At 42.5% G+C, this 19315-nt stretch overlaps 2 protein-coding genes across 5 annotated transcripts in view; one reads left to right on the top strand and one right to left on the bottom strand.

Moving 5' to 3' along the window:
* The window catches only part of grik4 (glutamate receptor, ionotropic, kainate 4), a 548585-nt gene that overhangs the window by 51608 nt on the left and 477662 nt on the right, over positions 1-19315 (bottom strand). For all 4 annotated transcript variants that reach the window (XM_055196455.2, XM_055196452.2, XM_055196453.2 and 1 more), the window contains one exon: positions 2904-3011. In XM_055196455.2, the coding sequence (XP_055052430.1) occupies positions 2904-3011 (108 nt within the window). The remainder of the gene's footprint in view (positions 1-2903; positions 3012-19315) is intronic.
* Positions 12010-14634, top strand: LOC141348960 (uncharacterized). The gene is made up of 2 exons (XM_073863006.1): positions 12010-12484; positions 12740-14634. The coding sequence occupies exon 2, from the start codon at positions 13510-13512 to the stop codon at positions 14632-14634; it is 1125 nt and encodes a 374-aa protein (XP_073719107.1). The 5' UTR covers positions 12010-12484; positions 12740-13509.

Here is a 19315-nt window from a genome sequence, read left to right as displayed (position 1 = left end):
ATATTATATATACTTTAGTATAAATATCTGTATTTTATATACATATAATTTACATTTATTTGTATTATATTTGAAAGGTATTGTTATTATATGCTTTAATGGTATGTATTACTGGTAATTATGCCAGTTAAAATAACTTTTGCCACACTCCCTTTAAAATACACAGATTATATCAAAATTCCACTCTATGTTCAATATGCATAGTAGTGAAGAGTTTGGTAATGGGATCACCTTTTGGGACAAATTATTTTGAAAAAGGAAAGGAGACCTTGTTTACCATTCGCACCAATATCATGAAACATCTAATAATGTCATGTGTTATTGTAATCATTCACAACTATTTCCTTCCAAGGAAAGTCAAGTTCATCAGTGTTCAGTCATTTCATGGTCATGTGTATTATATTCTAATTCCCTCTCATACAGTGGTGCATTCTCAGTGTGAGGAATTCCTTCACCTACGGAGGTCTGACTTTTCTATCAAAAAAAAAAAAAAATATATACCTTCTGCCAATAGGTAACAGAGGACTGTTCAAAAGGTCAGGAAAATATCCAGGGGAGGACCCCATTAGAGACAGATGCTTCTAAATGTTGAGAGGAGACAGCTTCCATGAACAGAGCACATGCGTTTGGCTGACACAATGGACTTTGTACAACAAATTTCAACCAGATCCATTTGGGAGATTATCTAACTACGAGAACCACAGAGATTCTGTCCATCACAGACACCTGTTCAGCACAGTTAAGTTCCTGCTTTGATATCTGCAGGCATTGTTTAACATTACAGGTGTTCATCTTGAAAAGACTGTTACATTTACAAAGGACGTATGGAGACCCAAGAAGTCCACCCAAAATGACCCCTTGGGTACTCTGACAGTTTCCCAATGGTCAGGGGAGGAGATGTAGGACAGGTGGACAAGTTTTGGTTTTGGAGCTGGACCATAAAACAATAAAAAACACATTCTGTGTCTATTTTTGAGAGACGTGTTGTCTCTCTCCACAGGGGTCACGGATACACAGGAACTGATCTGTATTTCACCCCCTCTCTCTTCTCCTTTAAGGTTTTGGTTACTGGAAATATACTAAACACATGTAACATTGGATATATCATATGTTGTGATGCTACAAAGGTTTCATCTTCATGTTTGGTGTTGTTTTAAAGGTCATGGTGCGATGGTTAAAAAGGTCTAATTTCTATAATGTTAAGAGAAAGTATATCAAAGTTTAAAACTTAAGACATAATCTGTACTCCTGTGATGGGTGTCAACTCATGAGGAGATCTAGATTACAGATGGTTAACAGTCCCATTTGGTGCTCCTCTTCAGGTCACGAGAACCGACCAACCAAATCCTGATTTGAGATGTTACTATTCTTTGTCTCGTTCTGTGTATATAAGGTGGCTTGGCAAGAGACTCTGGGAAGTATTCTTTAGCAAGAATCTTCCCCACACTTTGGGTGTGTGTATTCAGACATTATGGAAGTATTCTTTAGCAAGAATCTTCCCCACACTTTGTGTGTGTGTATTCAAACATTATGGGAGAAATCTTTAACAGAATCTTCTTACACCATTTTGGGTATATTATATTCATGATGGAAGTACTCTGTAGCCAGAGTGTCTATTGCCAGGTATGACTTTGTAACTTTTGCAACTGTTGATCATTTTAATTAATTGGAATTGAATCAAATTCTGTATGATATTGTTTAATTTATGTTTGAAGCTGAAACCTGCCTGGTATAATAAATTGTTACATTTGATTCATCTGAATTCTTCAGAAATTGTATTGATTTATTTTAATTCTTTCAGAAATTGTTATGACCAGTAGATTAGAAGGAGTCTGGTATTACCGCAAGATTATCGTGTCAGGATATTATCACACTGAGGTTTTGATGGTCGAATGGAGCATGGGGCACATTCATTAAAACTCTCAGATTTATGTTTATCACCTGCCTTAGCAAGTTGCATGAGCGCTAAACTAAAGTAACTATTTTTATGATCGGAGCAAGCATGGAGCGGCCAGACATAAAAATATTAGTTTACCCGGTAACCTCTGACTAAGATCAGACTGACAATTTTGTGTCCGTGAGATATACGCAAACGGCCGGCGTATGCTCTGTGCGATACCGGGTCCCTAATGAACGAATAACTAAGACTATGGGAATTAATAAATAATCAAACATCTAAATTATGATCAACAGATAATTGGAATAATGCACTAAATTCTTAGTATATTAAATTGGAGTCAGATTATAATTTAAACACAGAGATCAAAGAAATTAATTTAATCATGATATGGAATTATTCTTCTAGAAGCGCTGAGGAAGGAACGAACACGAGTCCCCTTCACCCACTCCACTTGTATCTGTCGTTGGGCTTGTGGGTGGTACCTTACACAAGGGAGCTCGATGCGAACTTCGTCACAACATGTATGTAGCCGTCATGTGTGTGGTTTGTAAAATATGTGTTCTGCATGTTGAGTTTTCCTGTGTGCATCACGTCTTGTCAAAATAAGTGCCTGCTGCAGATGCCTCTAAAGGGTTTATGATAAGAGACGCTCGCGTTTGCCAGATACTTGTATAATCTCATGCGTAATCAGAGTTTACTGTTAAGGGAGTGTCTTGCGAGTATTTTGTGAAGGTGAGCGTCTCTTATCATAAACGGTTTTGACGCGTGTGCAGCAGGCACTTATTTTGACAAAACACGTGATGCACATGGTGCACATGATGCAACAAACACATATTATGAAAACCCAAGCAACACACATAACACTCCGAACACTTATTTTGAATTTGCGCCCCCTCAGATGAGCAGTCACCAGCCGCCACTGAGCAGTGTAACAGTAAAGAGATCTCATCTGTGATTTCATTCTCTTATGGGTGTGAACCAAAGTACAAGATTAAAGACTTACCAGGATGGTAGTTATGGTGAGAGTGGTATTGAATAATGTGTCTGTCAGGTTCAATGATGGAAGCTGCTTATCCATGGACAGTCCCTGCTCTGAATGCCATTGACCAATCTGCAGGACAAAGATAGTTTGAGTTATACAGAGCCTTCAAGCCAAACTATGTCTATTTGAAGATCCAGAACTCCAAATGACACATGATAAAGAAACAGCAAGTAAGCCTTAAGGCTCAATGTCAGGTAGAGGAGAATGCAGCTATACCCACACTCATACACAACCAACCCGTGCAGACAGATCACCTCAAAGAAACGCTGGGGTATGCAACGCTCAATCAGAGATGCAACAGAATGCATTCATTACCTCAATTACACCCCAATTCTCTAAAGCGACCCAATGTCCTCATTATCATTCCAGTTTGGCTGGCACCCCTCCGCCATTGCCACCTATATGGGAACCATGCTGCCTTTTATAGGAGGCAGAGTCTTCACACAGCACACATGGCAGACTTAAATCACCTGTCATTTTTATATTTCATTGCAATTACGAAGCGGCATGGTTCATTGGGCCTCCTGCTTAAAGACTTTTACTGTAAGGCTTCGCTCTATTTATCTTCCCCTCACTACCTGATCCCCAGCATTCCCAAAGACACAGGGGAGTATTGTGCCGAGAAAAGAGTTGGATCTAAAATTATTCACTCTCGAAGATATGAAGGTGTCGAGGGCCACAAACAGGCTCGTTCCTTTCAAAGTAAATGTATAGCATCAAAAACTTTGTCAAACAAAAAGTATGGCGGTGTCACCCTAAGGACTTCGGCAGGGGAATGTTACTTTGAAAAGTAACGTGAAACAATATGAAGTAGCTCAATGCTACTTTTTTATGGGAAATAACATGATGACAAGTTTCAGTGTTCTTGCTCTTGCCTATGGTACAGACATCATGCCGCTTTCATCAGTCAAAAAGCTATGATGACTTTATGACATTAGAGGCACAAGGCCGTGATGTGGTGCACAAACTGCTAGACTTTTTGAAGGATGGAGAAAAAGTAAGGTATGGAGAACAATTAGGAGTTATTAGGCAAGCAGGAGGCGGCGTAGGCAGAGGATGGGGGCAGGAACAGAGCAGGATGGTGTATGTAGTTACGCTGTGGGCAGGAAGAGATCCTGGATAAGAGCCAGCTGGGAGGAACTGCCCTGAGATTGGCCCTGTACTTAGCACAGCTTGGATAAACACGAAGAACAAAATAGGCTCAGAGCGGCAAACTGGGACACACACACACTTACGCGGAGCATCGATTTTTTTGCATTTACATAGATTAAGTTTAAGAGTTTTATTTTAGCATTGTCCATACAGATGTTGCTGGTTTAAATAGTTTAAGCATGTTGCCATTAAAGTAGCAACAGTTGCTTGAGTACCTACCGAGTACCAGTAGGATACTTACAAGCATTGGCTAGCTTCCTACGATTTACGTATTTCTTATCTTTTACTGTCTATGATTCTTGCGGATATGGGAAATGGCTACAAAAGACAAATTTCGCACCTTGACTGTCATGAAAAGAAATGCTACTTTAAAAAAAATATCTTGGTTAGGGTGTGATGCCTACTCGATCCCTGATGCACTCTTCCAGCCGCTGTCTGCTGCTACCGAACTACCACTATTTTTACAACACTAAGAAGGCACGACACAACATGAAACTTTGCTCGAAGTATCACCTGGATCTTTACACATGAACGCCACCATTGAGAACATTGTGTACGCAGAGTTTACTAAAAAGAAAGGTTTTGTACAACTGACTTTGGCTGTTATGGTGTCCGCTCGCCATCTTTGCCAGACATAAAGAATCGATTTCCGAATGCGAATGAATGAATCTCATACAAGACTCCCTTTTCAACTAAAAGGTCAATATTGTTTTTCACTTGTGACATAACAACAAATTATCCGTGCATTTATATGAAACTACAGTATGCTTTAGGAGCTATCAATCTTTATTCTCCTCCCTCCTTACGTCGCATTCGGAGATCGATACATCTTGACTGGCAAGATGGCGGCGAGCGGACACCAAAACAACCAAAGTCAGTTGTTCAAAACCTTCTTTTTAGTAAACTCTGTGTACACAAACAATGTTCTCAATGCTTCAGTTCACGTGTAGAGACCCAGGTGATACTTCGAGCAAAGTATCATGTTGTGTCGAGCCTTCTTGTGCGATTTTGAGGCTCACAACATATTGAAGGCATAGCTTCTAGTTCTTTTACGACCACTTGAGGTACTCAAAATGGCGGAAGACAAGTTTGAGATGTGAGTGACGTCAGCTGATATTCATGAAAAGGGTGTTGCTACTGAAGACATCCAAGATTCTAAAATATTTTGGACTGCACACATAATTCAGGTTTTTACAATAAACACTGCTGTGCAAAATGTATTAATGACGTTCATATTAATTTTTCACTCTCTTTATTAATTAAGATCTAGGACTGGGACAATTAATTATGATTCATAGTAATAATTCCTGTCTGATATTGATTCTGAGTCACAAAGGCAGTATTATGCACAGCTATTTCATGTATTACGGCTCTTTGATCATCAGTAGGAAGTACTTATCAATCTAAAATCACTGTGAGTTTAAAGGGATACTTCACCGATTTAGCATTCAGCTTTGTATCTGTAGAAACCCCGCAGTATTACTGAATGACCATGTTTCCCTCCATCATTTCCCCCTGAGAGGAGAGATATCTGCATTTTGGTTCTGCAAAAAAGTCCTCCGATGATGCAAAAATCGTCATATTACATCATCGGAGGACTTTTTTGCAGAACCAAAATGCAGATATCTCTCCTCTCAGGGGGAAATGAGGGAGGGAAACATGGTCATTCAGTAATACTGCCGGGTTTCTACAGATACAAAGCTGAATGCTAAATCGGTGAAGTATCCCTTTAAGTCGTTTATAACATGCATTTGAAAAAGCAGCACTCGTCAAACATAATCATTATAAATTATTTTTTATTATCATGGAAATACCTGAAAACGTTTGATGAACAGCAATATAAATATGCTCATAGGCATTTTCGTGAAGCTTCGTTTCATTTCTGTCAAGAGATCCTTCAAAATATTACACACTGCACCTTTAAGAGAGCCTGCAGGTTCCTGCTATGGACACGTTAGTGTATAAAAGCTGACTTCTATTTTTTAAAACTGCATACAAATTCCCTATATTTCCTAATATTATCATTATACCAGGGCTCTCAAGTTTTACCAAAAGTTTGGAGTAAGATTACATCGGTCAGGGGAGGGGGTATTTGCGACAGCGACCCCTCGGACCCACTCAATTCTCAAGTTTTTGCTAACAGTTTTTACCTAATGTTTTGTAAACAAATCATTAATGAGCCCCATTGACCTCCATAGTATTCTTTTTCCTACTATGGAAGTGAATGGGGCTCATTAAAGGGAAACTTCACCCATTTGCATTAAGCTTTGTACCGTTAGAACCCCAGTCATGTTTTTGAATGGTCGTGCACCATTCCCTCAGTTTCCCCTGAGAGGGGAGAAAAACTGATTTCAGTGAGGCACTTCCTTCTTTCAATGATGTAAAAATCGTCATTTTGCGTCATTGAAAGAAGGAAATCCTGTATCTCTATTGAGTGTGAAAGACTACAGACACGAATTCCTCATTTTTCCAAGGTGGGGGCTATGGGTGGGACCCACTCACGCTTCAGACCAATTACAGATAAGTGGGTGGGACTTACAAAAAAATACGAACACAGACCGAAAAAAAACGACCAGCCGCCATCTTTATGCTAAGCTAAGCTAAACAGAAGTTGTGGAGCGAGCCAGAATTCATGTTACAATAACAGTGGAAGTTAATCAATATTACATGGAAGAGGGTGATTTTACAAGCGTGATGCTCTAATCCGCTGTTCATTGCACCTTTATGAGCCACAATACTGCAAAGAGCTGAGGAACAGAAGCCCGAGGAGTAGGCCGGAGCCTGGGCGTCGGCTGGGTAGAGGAGCCCGGTGAAGAAGCAGCAACCATCGGCCTCTGCTGCGTAGAGAAGCTTGCCTGTTCTCTCGCTGTGTGGCTTCTTTATAACATTTCTGCATCAGATAAGGATATGGACGTTTGTTTGGTGAAGGTTTCTATGCAAGAGAGGAAGTTTGCGCGCGTTTGGAACGTTTATTTCACGGACATGTTTCGGTTTACGAGCAGACGCGCTGCGGAGTATATAAGCTTGGACGGACTCGCGCCGTTTGCTTTCGGTTTAACATTTCTGGATCAGATAAGGATATGGACGTTTGTTTTGTGAATGTTTCTGGTCGCGTGCTTATTTCAAAGACGTGTTTCGGTTTACGAGCACAAGCTCCAAGAGCTGAGGCAGCGCGTCTGTGGAGATATTATGCAGGGGACGCGTTTGTGTGGAGGATGGAGGGACAAACGGACGTCTGACTAAAGTGAGTGTTTATATTTTCGTTGTTATACTAACGTGGCATTTATGTACACAATAGCATATCTGAGCGGTGTTTTATATGTCTATATTGTGAGAGCAGTGAGGCCAATAATAACACAAATGTAATTACAGTAAACGAGAGACAAAAAGAAAATTGGTAAAACTAAATAAACATTTAAATTGCATACACTTTTTTTAAGTACTTGGAAAGACATTTGTACTGCGGATCTGAAACCGCACGTTACTGTTTGAATAAGACTTTGCTACACACCAGGCCAGAGTGTTATTGTGTGTACCACAATGTAACATCACGTTTAAAAGTAAATCATGATTGGTGTCAGTCAGACACAGTGGTGGTGGCTATTTTCTTTGTTTTACTAACGTGGCATTTATGTACATAATAGCATGTCTGAGCCGTGTTCCGAGTAATGGGAGTGGCTTGCAGAGCTGTGCATTGTGGTGCATAGTGGCAGTTGTAGTTTTTCATACAAATGTGCTCTAAAGTCACATTTTGTCTTTTCTCTGTCAAATAGGCACAAAATTCTACATTTATGTTACATTTTGACTACAAATATGACTCACTTTCCATAAAGATTAATGTTCCTATCGGTGAAATGGCCCTTTAAAGATTTGGTTAAAAACATTCCTCGAAATATCTTCCTTCGTGTTCTTCAGAACAAAGAAATGTATACAGGTTTGTAACAACATGAGTTTGAAAAAATGATGACAGAATTTTTATTTTTGAGGTGAACTATCCCTTTAAAGTGCCATATTTTCACACACTAATATACCAAAACTTCCTAATCGGTGTTTGTGACGGGTACGTAGCCCACTTACACATTTAAGCATTTAGCCCTACCAATTTTAAGTTAGTTTGAAGTTTAATTGCATTTTGTTGCTTTTTGGATTCCCTCATGTATACAAATAAACAATCTCAAGACATGTTAAAAGTTGACAGTTTATTGGAACTTGAGTATGGAAGGGTGCACACTTCTTAATACTGTTTCTTAATACTGTTTTTCTTTTACCTGAGTCTTGTGTTCTGGTGTGGAGTGAATGGCCACATTCCAAGTGCCAGCAAACAAAGGAAGAGGCGGGGCTTCAAGCCTCAACTTATGCTATTCCAGAGGAAGTTGGACTATACCATCATGTTCAGACTCTGAGGGGGATATCATTTATTCTTTTCAAGTAGTTTATTTCTTTGTTGGTTTGTAGTAATTAACTTCTTTATTCTTTCTTAGATAATTGATTGTATTGAGTTAATTGTGATACAAAATGTATGTTTTGAAAATATTAGTATGGTTTAAAGGTTTATTGATTAAAGTATTATTTAATATATACCTTTTTGTGGGAAATTGGTAGAGGCCAAAATGTATTTATAGGGGTGCTGTGTTAAAATGTGGTTCAGTGTTGTCAAGCTCTTATAACAGCATGGGCTTCTAACCTTCAATGGAGTTTTTTGTGGTTAATTTTGTTGTTTGTTATTCTTGCTACGGGAAGATTATTTTCCCTTATTGAATAAACAATTTTTTCCACTGGATCATCATCATCTGTCCTGCCTGTTTTTGGCCCCGACTATCACAATTTGGTGGCAGCGGTGGGATAGTCAGTAGAGGGCAGTGGTGAGGAAGTGCATTATGGCTCCGAAGAAAGTACCACTGAAGCAACCAGATGAAGTTGAGGAGTCATCAGCGGTTGGAGGAGTACCTCAAGGGCCTGATGAGCCTGAGCAACTGACTCTGAAGGACCTGGCGGAGATGTTTCGTAAAGGTATGGACTTACAGAGGAAACAAGAGGCTCAGATGGAACGGGAGGCAGCCAGACAGGAACAAAGATGGAAAACAATGCAGCATCAATTTAATCTTCTTAGGGAGGAAGTGGATTTTCGTACTACCCCTGACCCTGCACCTTTACCAAGACCTGATGTGCATTCTGATGTTTCAGATAATGGGTCTAACGCCTCTGTGCCCCTTGCTCCAGATCCTGTTCGAGGTATGATTGAGCCTACATTGCAGAAATTGCAAGATTCAGATGACATTGAACATTTTCTTACCACATTCGAAAGAATAGCTCTAGCCTGTAAGTGGGAAAAAACTGATTGGGCCCTAAGGTTAATTCCCTTATTGACTGGTAAGGCTAGAAGTGCCTATGTGCACATGGACATTGAAGAGTCATTAGAATATGACAAGGTAAAGTCTGCCATATTGAGCAAGTATGCCATTAGTCCAGAAACTTACCGTCAAAGATTTCGCTCATTAGAAATTGAGCTTGATGAAACTCCAAAAGAACTCTATGTTCGACTTAAAGAACTGTTTGAAAAATGGGTGCAACCTAAAGGGAAGACTGTAGAGGCTGTGGGAGAAGTGATTATTTTAGAGCAGTATTTAAGAATGCTTTCACCCGAATTGCAGGTGTGGTTAAGAGAGCATAATCCTAGTTCAGCTGCTCATGCGGCTTCTTTAGCTGAGGTATTTGTAGCTGCACGGTCTCGTTCACAAGCCTGGGGGTTTATTCACAAGGGCAGTAGAGAACGTAGTAGTTCATCAGTTGGTCGGGGTGACAATAAGGGTAATCCCTTTAGTAGGAAGCCTAAAAGTACAGGAAATCAGCCCCCTGGACCTTTACAGCAGGTTACTCAGGTGCCCATTTGTTATAACTGTGGACAGGAAGGGCATAAGAAGCCGATGTGTCCCAAGTTATCTGTTAAAACTTCTCATGTTTGTTCTGTTCCATCAGTACAAGTAGACAAGTTAACGCCGTCCTTAAGTCTAACAGTTCCTGTAGAAGTGAACGGGAAAACCGTGAGTGCATTGTTAGACTCCAGTAGCATGCAGACACTGGTCGAAAGACAGCTAGTTTTTAAACCTTTGGAAAAGAGTGAAGGTGAGGTGGTCATTAAATGTGTGCATGGTGAGGAGCAGACTTACCCTACAACTGAAATACAGGTAGTGGTACAAGGGCAACCCTGTCTATTGAGAGTAGGTGTAGTCGAGAAGCTACCGTATCCTGTGATTTTAGGCCAAGATTTTCCTTTACTTATGAGCTTGCTCGCCCCTAATTCTGCCTGTAATATGGTAATGACTCGGGCACAGATTAAGCATTCTGGAAAGGAGTCTGAAACTCTAAAAAACCTCCCTTTCTTTGATTCTGAGCTTGAGGTGAGGCCAGTTAAGGAGAGGAAATCTAGGAGGCAGAGAAGACAAGAAAAGTATAGGTATGCAGAAACTGAAGGTCAAGAACTGGGTGGTAAGATGAAGGAATTCATAGAATTTAATATTCCCAGTAATATGTCCGAGCTACAACAGAACGATCCTATTTTGTCGCCAGTGTACCAACAAGTTGCTATGACAAGTCATGGAGAAGGTGAGGAGTCTGTAAAAGGGAGTGCAGGTGAGAAGTTTGTCCTTAAAAAGGCAGTGTTGTATAGACAACAGGGAGATAGTTTGCAGATGGTGGTCCCCAAGGACGTTCAAAATATTGTCCTGTCTTTGGGTCATTCTATTCCCTGGGCCGGTCATCTAGGTAGGCAGAAAACGTTGGCTCGTATCAGGAAACATTTTTTTTTGGCCTGGCCTTAGAAAAGATGTGATCAAATTCTGCAAGACCTGTCCAGAGTGTCAGTTGACATCTAATAGACTACCCTCCAAAGCCCCTCTTAATCCTCTTCCAGTTGTAGGAGTCCCATTTGATCGACTTGCTATGGACATTGTGGGCCCAGTTGAGAAAAGTAGAACAGGTCATAGGTTCATGTTAGTAGTGAGTGACTATGCAACCAAGTATCCTGAGGTTTTCCCCCTGAGGACTATTGGAGCAAAGCAAGTAGCTTCCTGTCTCATTCAATTATTTTCAAGAGTAGGATTTCCAAGGGAGATACTTACTGACTGTGGCACCAATTTCACTTCAAAGCTCTTGAAGCAGGTCTATCAACTTTTGAGCATAAAGGGACTAAAGTCTACGCCATTCCATCCTCAAACGGATGGATTAGTACAGGGGTGTCAAACATACGGCCCGCGGGCCGCATACGGCCCACAAAGGTGTCCAATCCGGCCCGCATGATGATTTATTAAATATGAAATACATATTTTAAAAACCCTTTCAGGCGGGTGTCTAGTTCGTTTTTAATATGAGAGACTTGCGGAAAGCAGCAAAACGCGGAACATAGACTAAACACGGTGCCCAAAAATCTTGCTGTTGTATTGTTACTGCTCCGCTAAAGATCCACTTATTCCGGTGATCCACTTCGTGTTTTCCCGACCGCTCCGCAGCATCTCTGTGTCCACTCTCTGCCTGGAGAGCGAAGACGACAGTTTCCGAAGTTCGTTGCATTAACAGGTAGATTAATTACATTAAATCAGTTGTTAAACAACAGAATTATTAATTTGGAAGTTTGTTTATGTATTTCTTCCGGTAATGATTTGCTGTCGGTGTTTTAAAAGTGCTAACAAGTGCTAGCAAGCAAACAACAACAAAATAGCCACATTCTTATTAACATTACAAAACATGTCTAATCGATTTAATGTTCCCGATCAGATCTAAGTTAATATAAACACTAAATTTGCTGTTGTTGGCACACTTTGTAGACAAAAAATACAAAAAACACCAATGCCTTTACAAAATAACGACAGAGAACGGAAAGAGAGGCTGCTAAAGGCAGTTCAACATTGCAAACATGTGTAACCGGGGCATAATATGCTCTATTCATACCTACCCGCCACTAGGGGGCACTCGTGTTTACGTGATGCATGGTAGAGTGCACACAGAGGAAGAGTGTATTACATGTGTGTATTGTGCTTGTTCATAGCTGTCTGTAGCTGAGCACATGAGCAGTTGTGTGTAAGATTAAAAGCAAACATCAGCCTTTCTTAAGGAAAGGAGGAAAGTCCTGCTTGTGTTTTGCTTACCATCTTGTGCATCACTTATTTGCTGTCTGTCTGCAAGATATTTCCACGTGGATATACACATATCTAATGTGGTGGAGATTGAGCGTGAGTGTTTATTTAAAGAGTTTAATTTAAGTTGCATGTTTTATTATAATAATCGGGTATTTGTGGAAAAATAACAATCCATTTTCTCTTTGACTGAATTATATTAGAGGGGAGAACAGATACATGTGTGTCAGCGCCTCGTTTCATGTTACAGCGTGTCACAGAGTGAGTTCATTTATTTTGTTTCATATTATAAATGTTTTTGTGCATTTAAAGGAGAGAGAGAGACATTTTGTAATGTTTATATTAAGTCAGCAATAAATATAATTTGTTAGTAGGCTAAATATGAACATTTTGTTACAATGATTGACACTGTATAAATGATTAATGAGGTGTAAACTGGATTCAGTTCAGATTTATTGAGTTAAGTGGCCAATGTTTATGTACTATGAATGTTTCTGTGTTTTGTCTATATTACAGAATAGCATCCAAAAGCCACTACCGTTGTTTATAGGGGTATATTTCATACAGGGCTCTTTTTGTATGTTTTGATTTATTTTCTCTGTTGATTTGGGATCTTTATAATCTTGAGAAGGAATGTGATTTAAGGAGTAATGTGTATTAACCCTTTCTAATCAGCCGAATTTCACCCAAAGGGAGTGTTCAATAGTTGGGCTACTGTTTTATTTGTTTTATTTATTTTTCTTTAAACTGAATAGGCCATTGTAACTAAATATTTACATTGTATTTGGAGCTTGTGTTAATTTGATCTCTTTTTATATTTCTTGTAAACTTGGTTTATTATAATATACTACACAGGGGGAAATTTCACAGTCATTTAATGCTGTGTTTTCTCTTAACTCAGTCGGAAATAAAGAACCCCTGTTAGATGTATGGCTGTGCTGGAGTCTTTGTCATAGTGTGAAGGTTTACACGGCCACATCTTTTGGTACCAGGAGTGGGGTTATTAGTTACTTACTGTGGGTTTCCTTTTGTGCAGAGGTTTTGTTTATTATTATTTTTTATTCTTACTACTACAAGTGGGTTAAACAACAGTAAACAACGGTAGTGGTCGAGGCTGGATGTTTGTCACCGAGAGTCAACAGCGAGCTATGTGCTGATCCAGGAAGGACGGCGGAGAGTTCAAGTGTCAACGCTTCAGGATCAACTTGACTGGGAAGTCTGCATGGGACTGTGTTAGTGTGTGATTTTGTAGAGACTGAAGCCATTGACATCTGCCGTATAGAGCCATGGAAGCTGAAGATACTGAGCAAGCACAGGCACAGGGAGAGGACAGCCAAGGACTTGGTGCTGCTTCCCGGGTGAGTGACGACGAGAGAGTTAACCCTTTGCTACAGCTCCAGTCTCAAATTCAGGATTTGGGAAAGAGACAGGATGAAGTGATGTCAACACTGGCTAGTTTTAACACTGTCAATACTAGGTCTTATGTCTATATCCCTAGAGAACGACAAATTGTTCCTTACTGTGGTGACTCTTCTAAAGACTGTCAGACCATCGATGAGTTTATTGAGGAACTCGAACGAGTAATTCGTGTAAGGGGATTGAGTCGTGAAGACCAAGTAGACTTTATTTTGTCACACTTAAGGGGGTCAGCACTTGATGAGGTCAAATTGTGTTTGGGGGGAGATGATGCAGCGCCTCGAGATCTGTTTGTTTGTTTGAGAGATGCTTTTCGTGAGAAACGGACAACTCCTCAACTGTTACATGCCTTCTATTCACGGAAACAGTTGGAAGGGGAGGACCTCCGCGAGTATTCACATGCCTTGTCAACAATGCTGAACGCTGCGCTACAACAGTCGTCAAAAGCAGTTCCTGATGTGCAGTTAACACTGAGGGATCAGTTTATTGAGGGAGTAGGAGACTCCACGCTTCGCCGAGAACTGCGTAAGTTAGTGCGTGACCGGCCCCGTGCAACACTGTTTGAGGTTAGGGAAGAGGCATTAATGTGGTGCGCAGAAGAACAACAACCTCGTAAGGCGAGTACTGCCAAAAGTCACTACTTAGTGGGCATTGAGGGGGGTGCGGGTACAAAAATGGCCATGTCTCCTTCAGAAGACTTGCACGCTGTATTAAAAGAGGTTGTGACAGTAGTAGCGCAACAAGGCAAAGCTATCAGTGAGCTTACTAACGCTGTCCGTAACCTTACCACTCAAAGAAGCAGCTCTTCCTCTGAAAGGCCTCAAAGACCTAAGCTTAAGCCTAGATATACCAGAGACGGTCAACCCATTTGCTTGAGGTGTGAAGGGGTGGGACATATAGCCCGTCAGTGCACCTCTCAAAGTAATCAGGAAAGCCAGGTGACGGCCCCAGCCGAAACTCTTGTGCCGGGAAAAGGGGTCCCTCCGTTGTGTTGAGCCAAGCAATGAGAGGTGCCCACCAGGGCTCAACTACCAGTCCTTTGACAAAAGAGCGTTTTTTGGAACGCGCTGTGGGCGAATGCCCTGTAGTTGAAATTAACATAGGGGGGGTAGCTGTGAAGTGTCTTTTAGACACAGGCAGCAATGTGAGCACACTGGCAGAAAGCTTTTTCAGAGGGAAGCTACATGGGGGGGATAAAGATATGCACAGCACCATGAAATGGCTCAAGATTACAGCTGCAAACAAATTACCACTCCCGTATTTAGGTTATGTTGAGTTGGATATTCAGGTAATGGGAGTAACAATACCAGGGTGTGGTTTTTTGATAGTCCGAGATCAGAATGGTGGGGAAGCTGATAATTCACCTCCAGGCATTATTGGCATGAACATTGCCCAGCGTTGCAAGCAGCTGATTTTAGCTGAGTTCGACAATGCACTGGGGGGAACACTAGACCCAGATTGGCGAGTGGCTTTTACTAAGGTGCACGAGGCAGCACTGATTGGGCCAACCTCTACAGTCCGAGTGGCTGGAAAATCCAAAACACTTATACCTGCAGCCTCAGTTACTACAATCCAGGTCCGGGTGCATAAAGAGCCACCCCATGCCAATGGTGTTATGATATTTGAGCCGGGGTCAATAACACTTCCAGGGGGGTTGGTCTTAGTACCTACAGCAGTATCTTCTAGTAAATGTGTTTTCCCTGTACAGGTGTTGAATCTTGCATCAGAGGATGTTTGGCTGCCTCCCAAAACAAGGTTAGGGGTACTATCACAGGGTCACAAGGTTGAAAGTAATTCTTGTAAGGTGGAATTTCAGCGAGTTTCTGATGATCATGAGGAGGTCACGGTCCATGTAAGATCAATTACAGAGGATCAAGGTGATGGTGACCTACCGTGTCCTGTAGATCGTGTGCAAATGGGGGGAACTCCAGCGCAACAAGTCGAGTTACGAGCATTGCTGAGGCAATACGCAGATGTGTTTGCTATGTCCGACAATGATCTTGGGTACACTGATTTGGTAAAACATGAGATCCCCGTGACTGATGACATTCCCGTCACTCAAGTGTACAGACGTATACCTCCAAATCAGTTTGAAGAGGTGAGGGAACATATTTCTGGTCTGCTTAAAAAGGGAGTCATCAGAGAAAGTTCAAGCTCATACGCCTCACCAGTGGTACTGGTCCGGAAGTCTGATGGGAGTCTGCGCCTGTGCGTAGACTACCGGAGGCTGAATGCAAAGACTCAACGTGACGCATTTCCCCTGCCAAGAATCGAAGAGAGCCTAGACGCACTGTGTAGAGCACAAGTCTTTTCGACCATAGACCTTGCGAGCGGCTATCACCAGGTAGCAGTTCACGAGAAGGATCGGCACAAAACCGCGTTTGTCACCCCATTCGGTCTGTATGAGTACTTACGGATGCCGTTCGGTCTTTGCAATGCGCCGGCAACATTTCAGAGACTCATGCAGGCCGTAATGGGCGAGCTAGTGTTTCAAATAGTCTTGGTTTATTTGGATGACCTGTTGGTATATTCAGATACATTCGAGAGTCACCTAACCAGGCTTGAGACTGTGTTTCAACGGTTGAGAGAGGCTGGATTAAAGATCAAGGTGGAAAAGTGTCACTTTCTCCAACCTGAGGTCAGGTTTCTAGGGCACCTTGTGTCAGCCCAAGGCATAGGCCCTGATCCTGACAAGGTGAGTGCTGTGGTGCAGTGGCCAGTGCCTAATACGGTCAAGGAACTGCGATCCTTTTTGGGGTTCTGCAGTTATTACCGCAGGTTTATTGCAGGCTTCTCCAAGGTGGCAGGACCTTTGCACGATATCGTAAACGAGTGCACTGCAAAAGGTAGGGGATCCCAGAGTAAGGAGCTATTCCAGGGCCTTTGGTCATCTGAATGCCAGCAAGCATTTGAGCACCTGAAGGGAGAACTGACTCATGCTCCAAATCTAGGGTATGCCGACTTCACACTCCCGTTTGTGCTGGAGACAGATGCCAGTAGTTGGGGGCTGGGTGCTGTCTTATACCAGTATCAGGGAGGAAGAAAGACAGTAATAGCCTACGCTAGTCGAAGGTTGAGAGGTGCCGAACGCAACGATCGCAACTATAGCAGCCGGAAACTAGAGCTCTTGGCGTTAAAGTGGGCTGTAGTAGAGAAGTTCAGGGGTTATCTGCTGGGGTCTCAGTTCACCATCCTTACTGATAACAACCCACTCTGTCACCTTAATACTGCTAAGTTAGGTGCAGTGGAGCAACGTTGGGTGGCACAGCTGGCTGTGTTTAGTTTTAAGGTGCTGTACCGGCCAGGGCGCTGTAACACAGCGGCTGATGCTCTCTCTCGTAGGCCAGGACTGGAAGACAAGGAAGTAGAGACTGAAGATGCAGAGTACGATGATTGCGTGGCTATTTGTAATGCACTGCATGTAGGAACGGCTGTTGAGCTTGATCTTGCGGAGTCCAGATCTGCTCCGGCTGGGCTGACAGAAAGGGAAATAAGCTCAGAGCAGGGTCTTGGAAACACACCAACGTTTCCGGGGTATACTAGGGAAGAGCTCTGTCATTTTCAGGAGACAGATCCGTCCTTAAGTGTCTTGAAACGTTTTTGGCAAGCAAAAAGAAAGCCTTCTGTTCGGGAGAAACGGGGTTTGCCTAGGCAAGTGCAGTCACTGCTCAAACAGTGGGGGAAAATTAAAGAACATGAGGGATTGTTGTATCGAGTAGTTGATGATGCGTCTCACGGTGAGTGCCAGCAGATGTTAATTCCTGAGTGCTTGGTTGAGCAGGTGCTACAGAGTGTCCATGACAATATGGGGCACCAAGGCATTGAGAGAACCTTGGGATTGCTCAAGCCAAGGTGCTATTGGCCAGGGATGCACGACGCTGTAGAAACCTGGGTGAAAAATTGTCACCGTTGTGTGCTTTCTAAGATGCCTCAACCGAAGATTCGTGCAGCTTGGACTCCCTTTCTAGCTACTCGACCGCTGGAAGTATTCGCTGTTGATTTCACCACTCTGGAACCTGCCACTGATGGTCGGGAAAATGTGCTGGTGGTGACAGACGTTTTCACCAAGTTCAGCCAGGCGTTTCCTACACGAGACCAGAAGGCTGAAACTACCGCCAAGATCCTCCTGAAAGAGTGGTTTCTCAAATATGGAGTGCCGCAGAGATTGCACTCGGACCAGGGGAGAAACTTTGAGAGTGCGGTCATGGCTGAACTGTGCAGATTGTACGGGGTACGGAAGTCAAGAACTACTCCATATCACCCGCAGGGGAACCCCCAATGCGAGCGATTTAATCGCACGATACATGACCTCCTGCGCTCTCTACCTCCCGACAAGAAGCGTAGGTGGCCAGAGCACCTGCCAGAATTGGTGTACGCCTACAACGTAACTCCCCATTCCTCGACGGGATATTCCCCGTATTTCATGCTATTTGGAACGCAACCATTTCTTCCAGTTGATGCATTGTTGGGGCGAGAGCCTGACAAGGACCCTGAGTCTAATTGGTTGTCCATTCACAAAGAGCGGCTCCAGGATGCCCATGCCAGAGCCCGAGAGTATGCAGAGAAAAAGGCAGCAGAGCGAACTTTAAGACATGAGAATGATGTGTATTGTCCTGAGATCGCTATTGGACAAAATGTCTATTTAAGGCACCGTCCTGCCGGTAGAAATAAGATCCAAGACGCTTGGGCACCTGAGGTTCATGTGGTAAAAGATGTACAAGGAACCACATTTGTGGTGGAACCAATTGAAGGGGGTGCCCCAAGACGTATACACCGTGCAGATATTCGGCCTTGCCCTCTGCCGACTCCCATGCGAACTCCTGTGCCAGCTCCTCGTAGCAGGGTACGTCCTGTGAACGAAAATGTTGTTCCACTAACCAAGACATCAGCAGTGCCTTCAGATGTTGAGTGTGTAGTTGTGGAGGAGATATGGCAACCCAAAGTGCAGTCAGTGCCTTTAGTGGAGGGAAGTGTAGAACAGTCCTTTCCACGGGCACAGGCCTTGATAGCACCTGAGCTTGAAGGATGTGGGCAAGTTGATGAGACACCAAATATGCTAGAGAGGAGCATAGATGAAGGAAACAGTGATCCAAATGCAGTACAGATAGACTCTGTTCCAGATGCTGGTGTGGAACATCCTGTTCCAGCTCTGAAAAGAGCACCTACACCTGCGCCACGCCGGTCTCAAAGGAAGACAGCAGGCAAACATAGTAACTTGTATAATTTGCCTAAGCCAGTTTGTAATGCTGTATCATTTAGCCCTGATGTTTTGTCTCAAGTATTAGCAGGAATGGTAATGTACACATCTGAAAAACTGAAAGAAGCTATGGACAGTTAAAAGAGAAGTCCACGAGGACGTTGACTTATGGCAGGGGAGAGTGTAACCGGGGCATAATATGCTCTATTCATACCTACCCGCCACTAGGGGGCACTCGTGTTTACGTGATGCATGGTAGAGTGCACACAGAGGAAGAGTGTATTACATGTGTGTATTGTGCTTGTTCATAGCTGTCTGTAGCTGAGCACATGAGCAGTTGTGTGTAAGATTAAAAGCAAACATCAGCCTTTCTTAAGGAAAGGAGGAAAGTCCTGCTTGTGTTTTGCTTACCATCTTGTGCATCACTTATTTGCTGTCTGTCTGCAAGATAGTTCCACGTGGATATACACATATCTAAT

The sequence above is a fragment of the Misgurnus anguillicaudatus genome, chromosome 24 (assembly GCF_027580225.2).
Source record: "Misgurnus anguillicaudatus chromosome 24, ASM2758022v2, whole genome shotgun sequence".
NCBI lineage: Eukaryota > Metazoa > Chordata > Actinopteri > Cypriniformes > Cobitidae > Misgurnus > Misgurnus anguillicaudatus.
This window is presented reverse-complemented; position numbering and strand designations above follow the sequence as displayed.

Excerpts from the sequence above, each read along its gene's own strand:
- LOC141348960 (XM_073863006.1), top strand. The coding sequence starts at position 13,510 with ATGGAAGCTGAAGATACTGAGCAAGCACAGGCACAGGGAGAGGACAGC.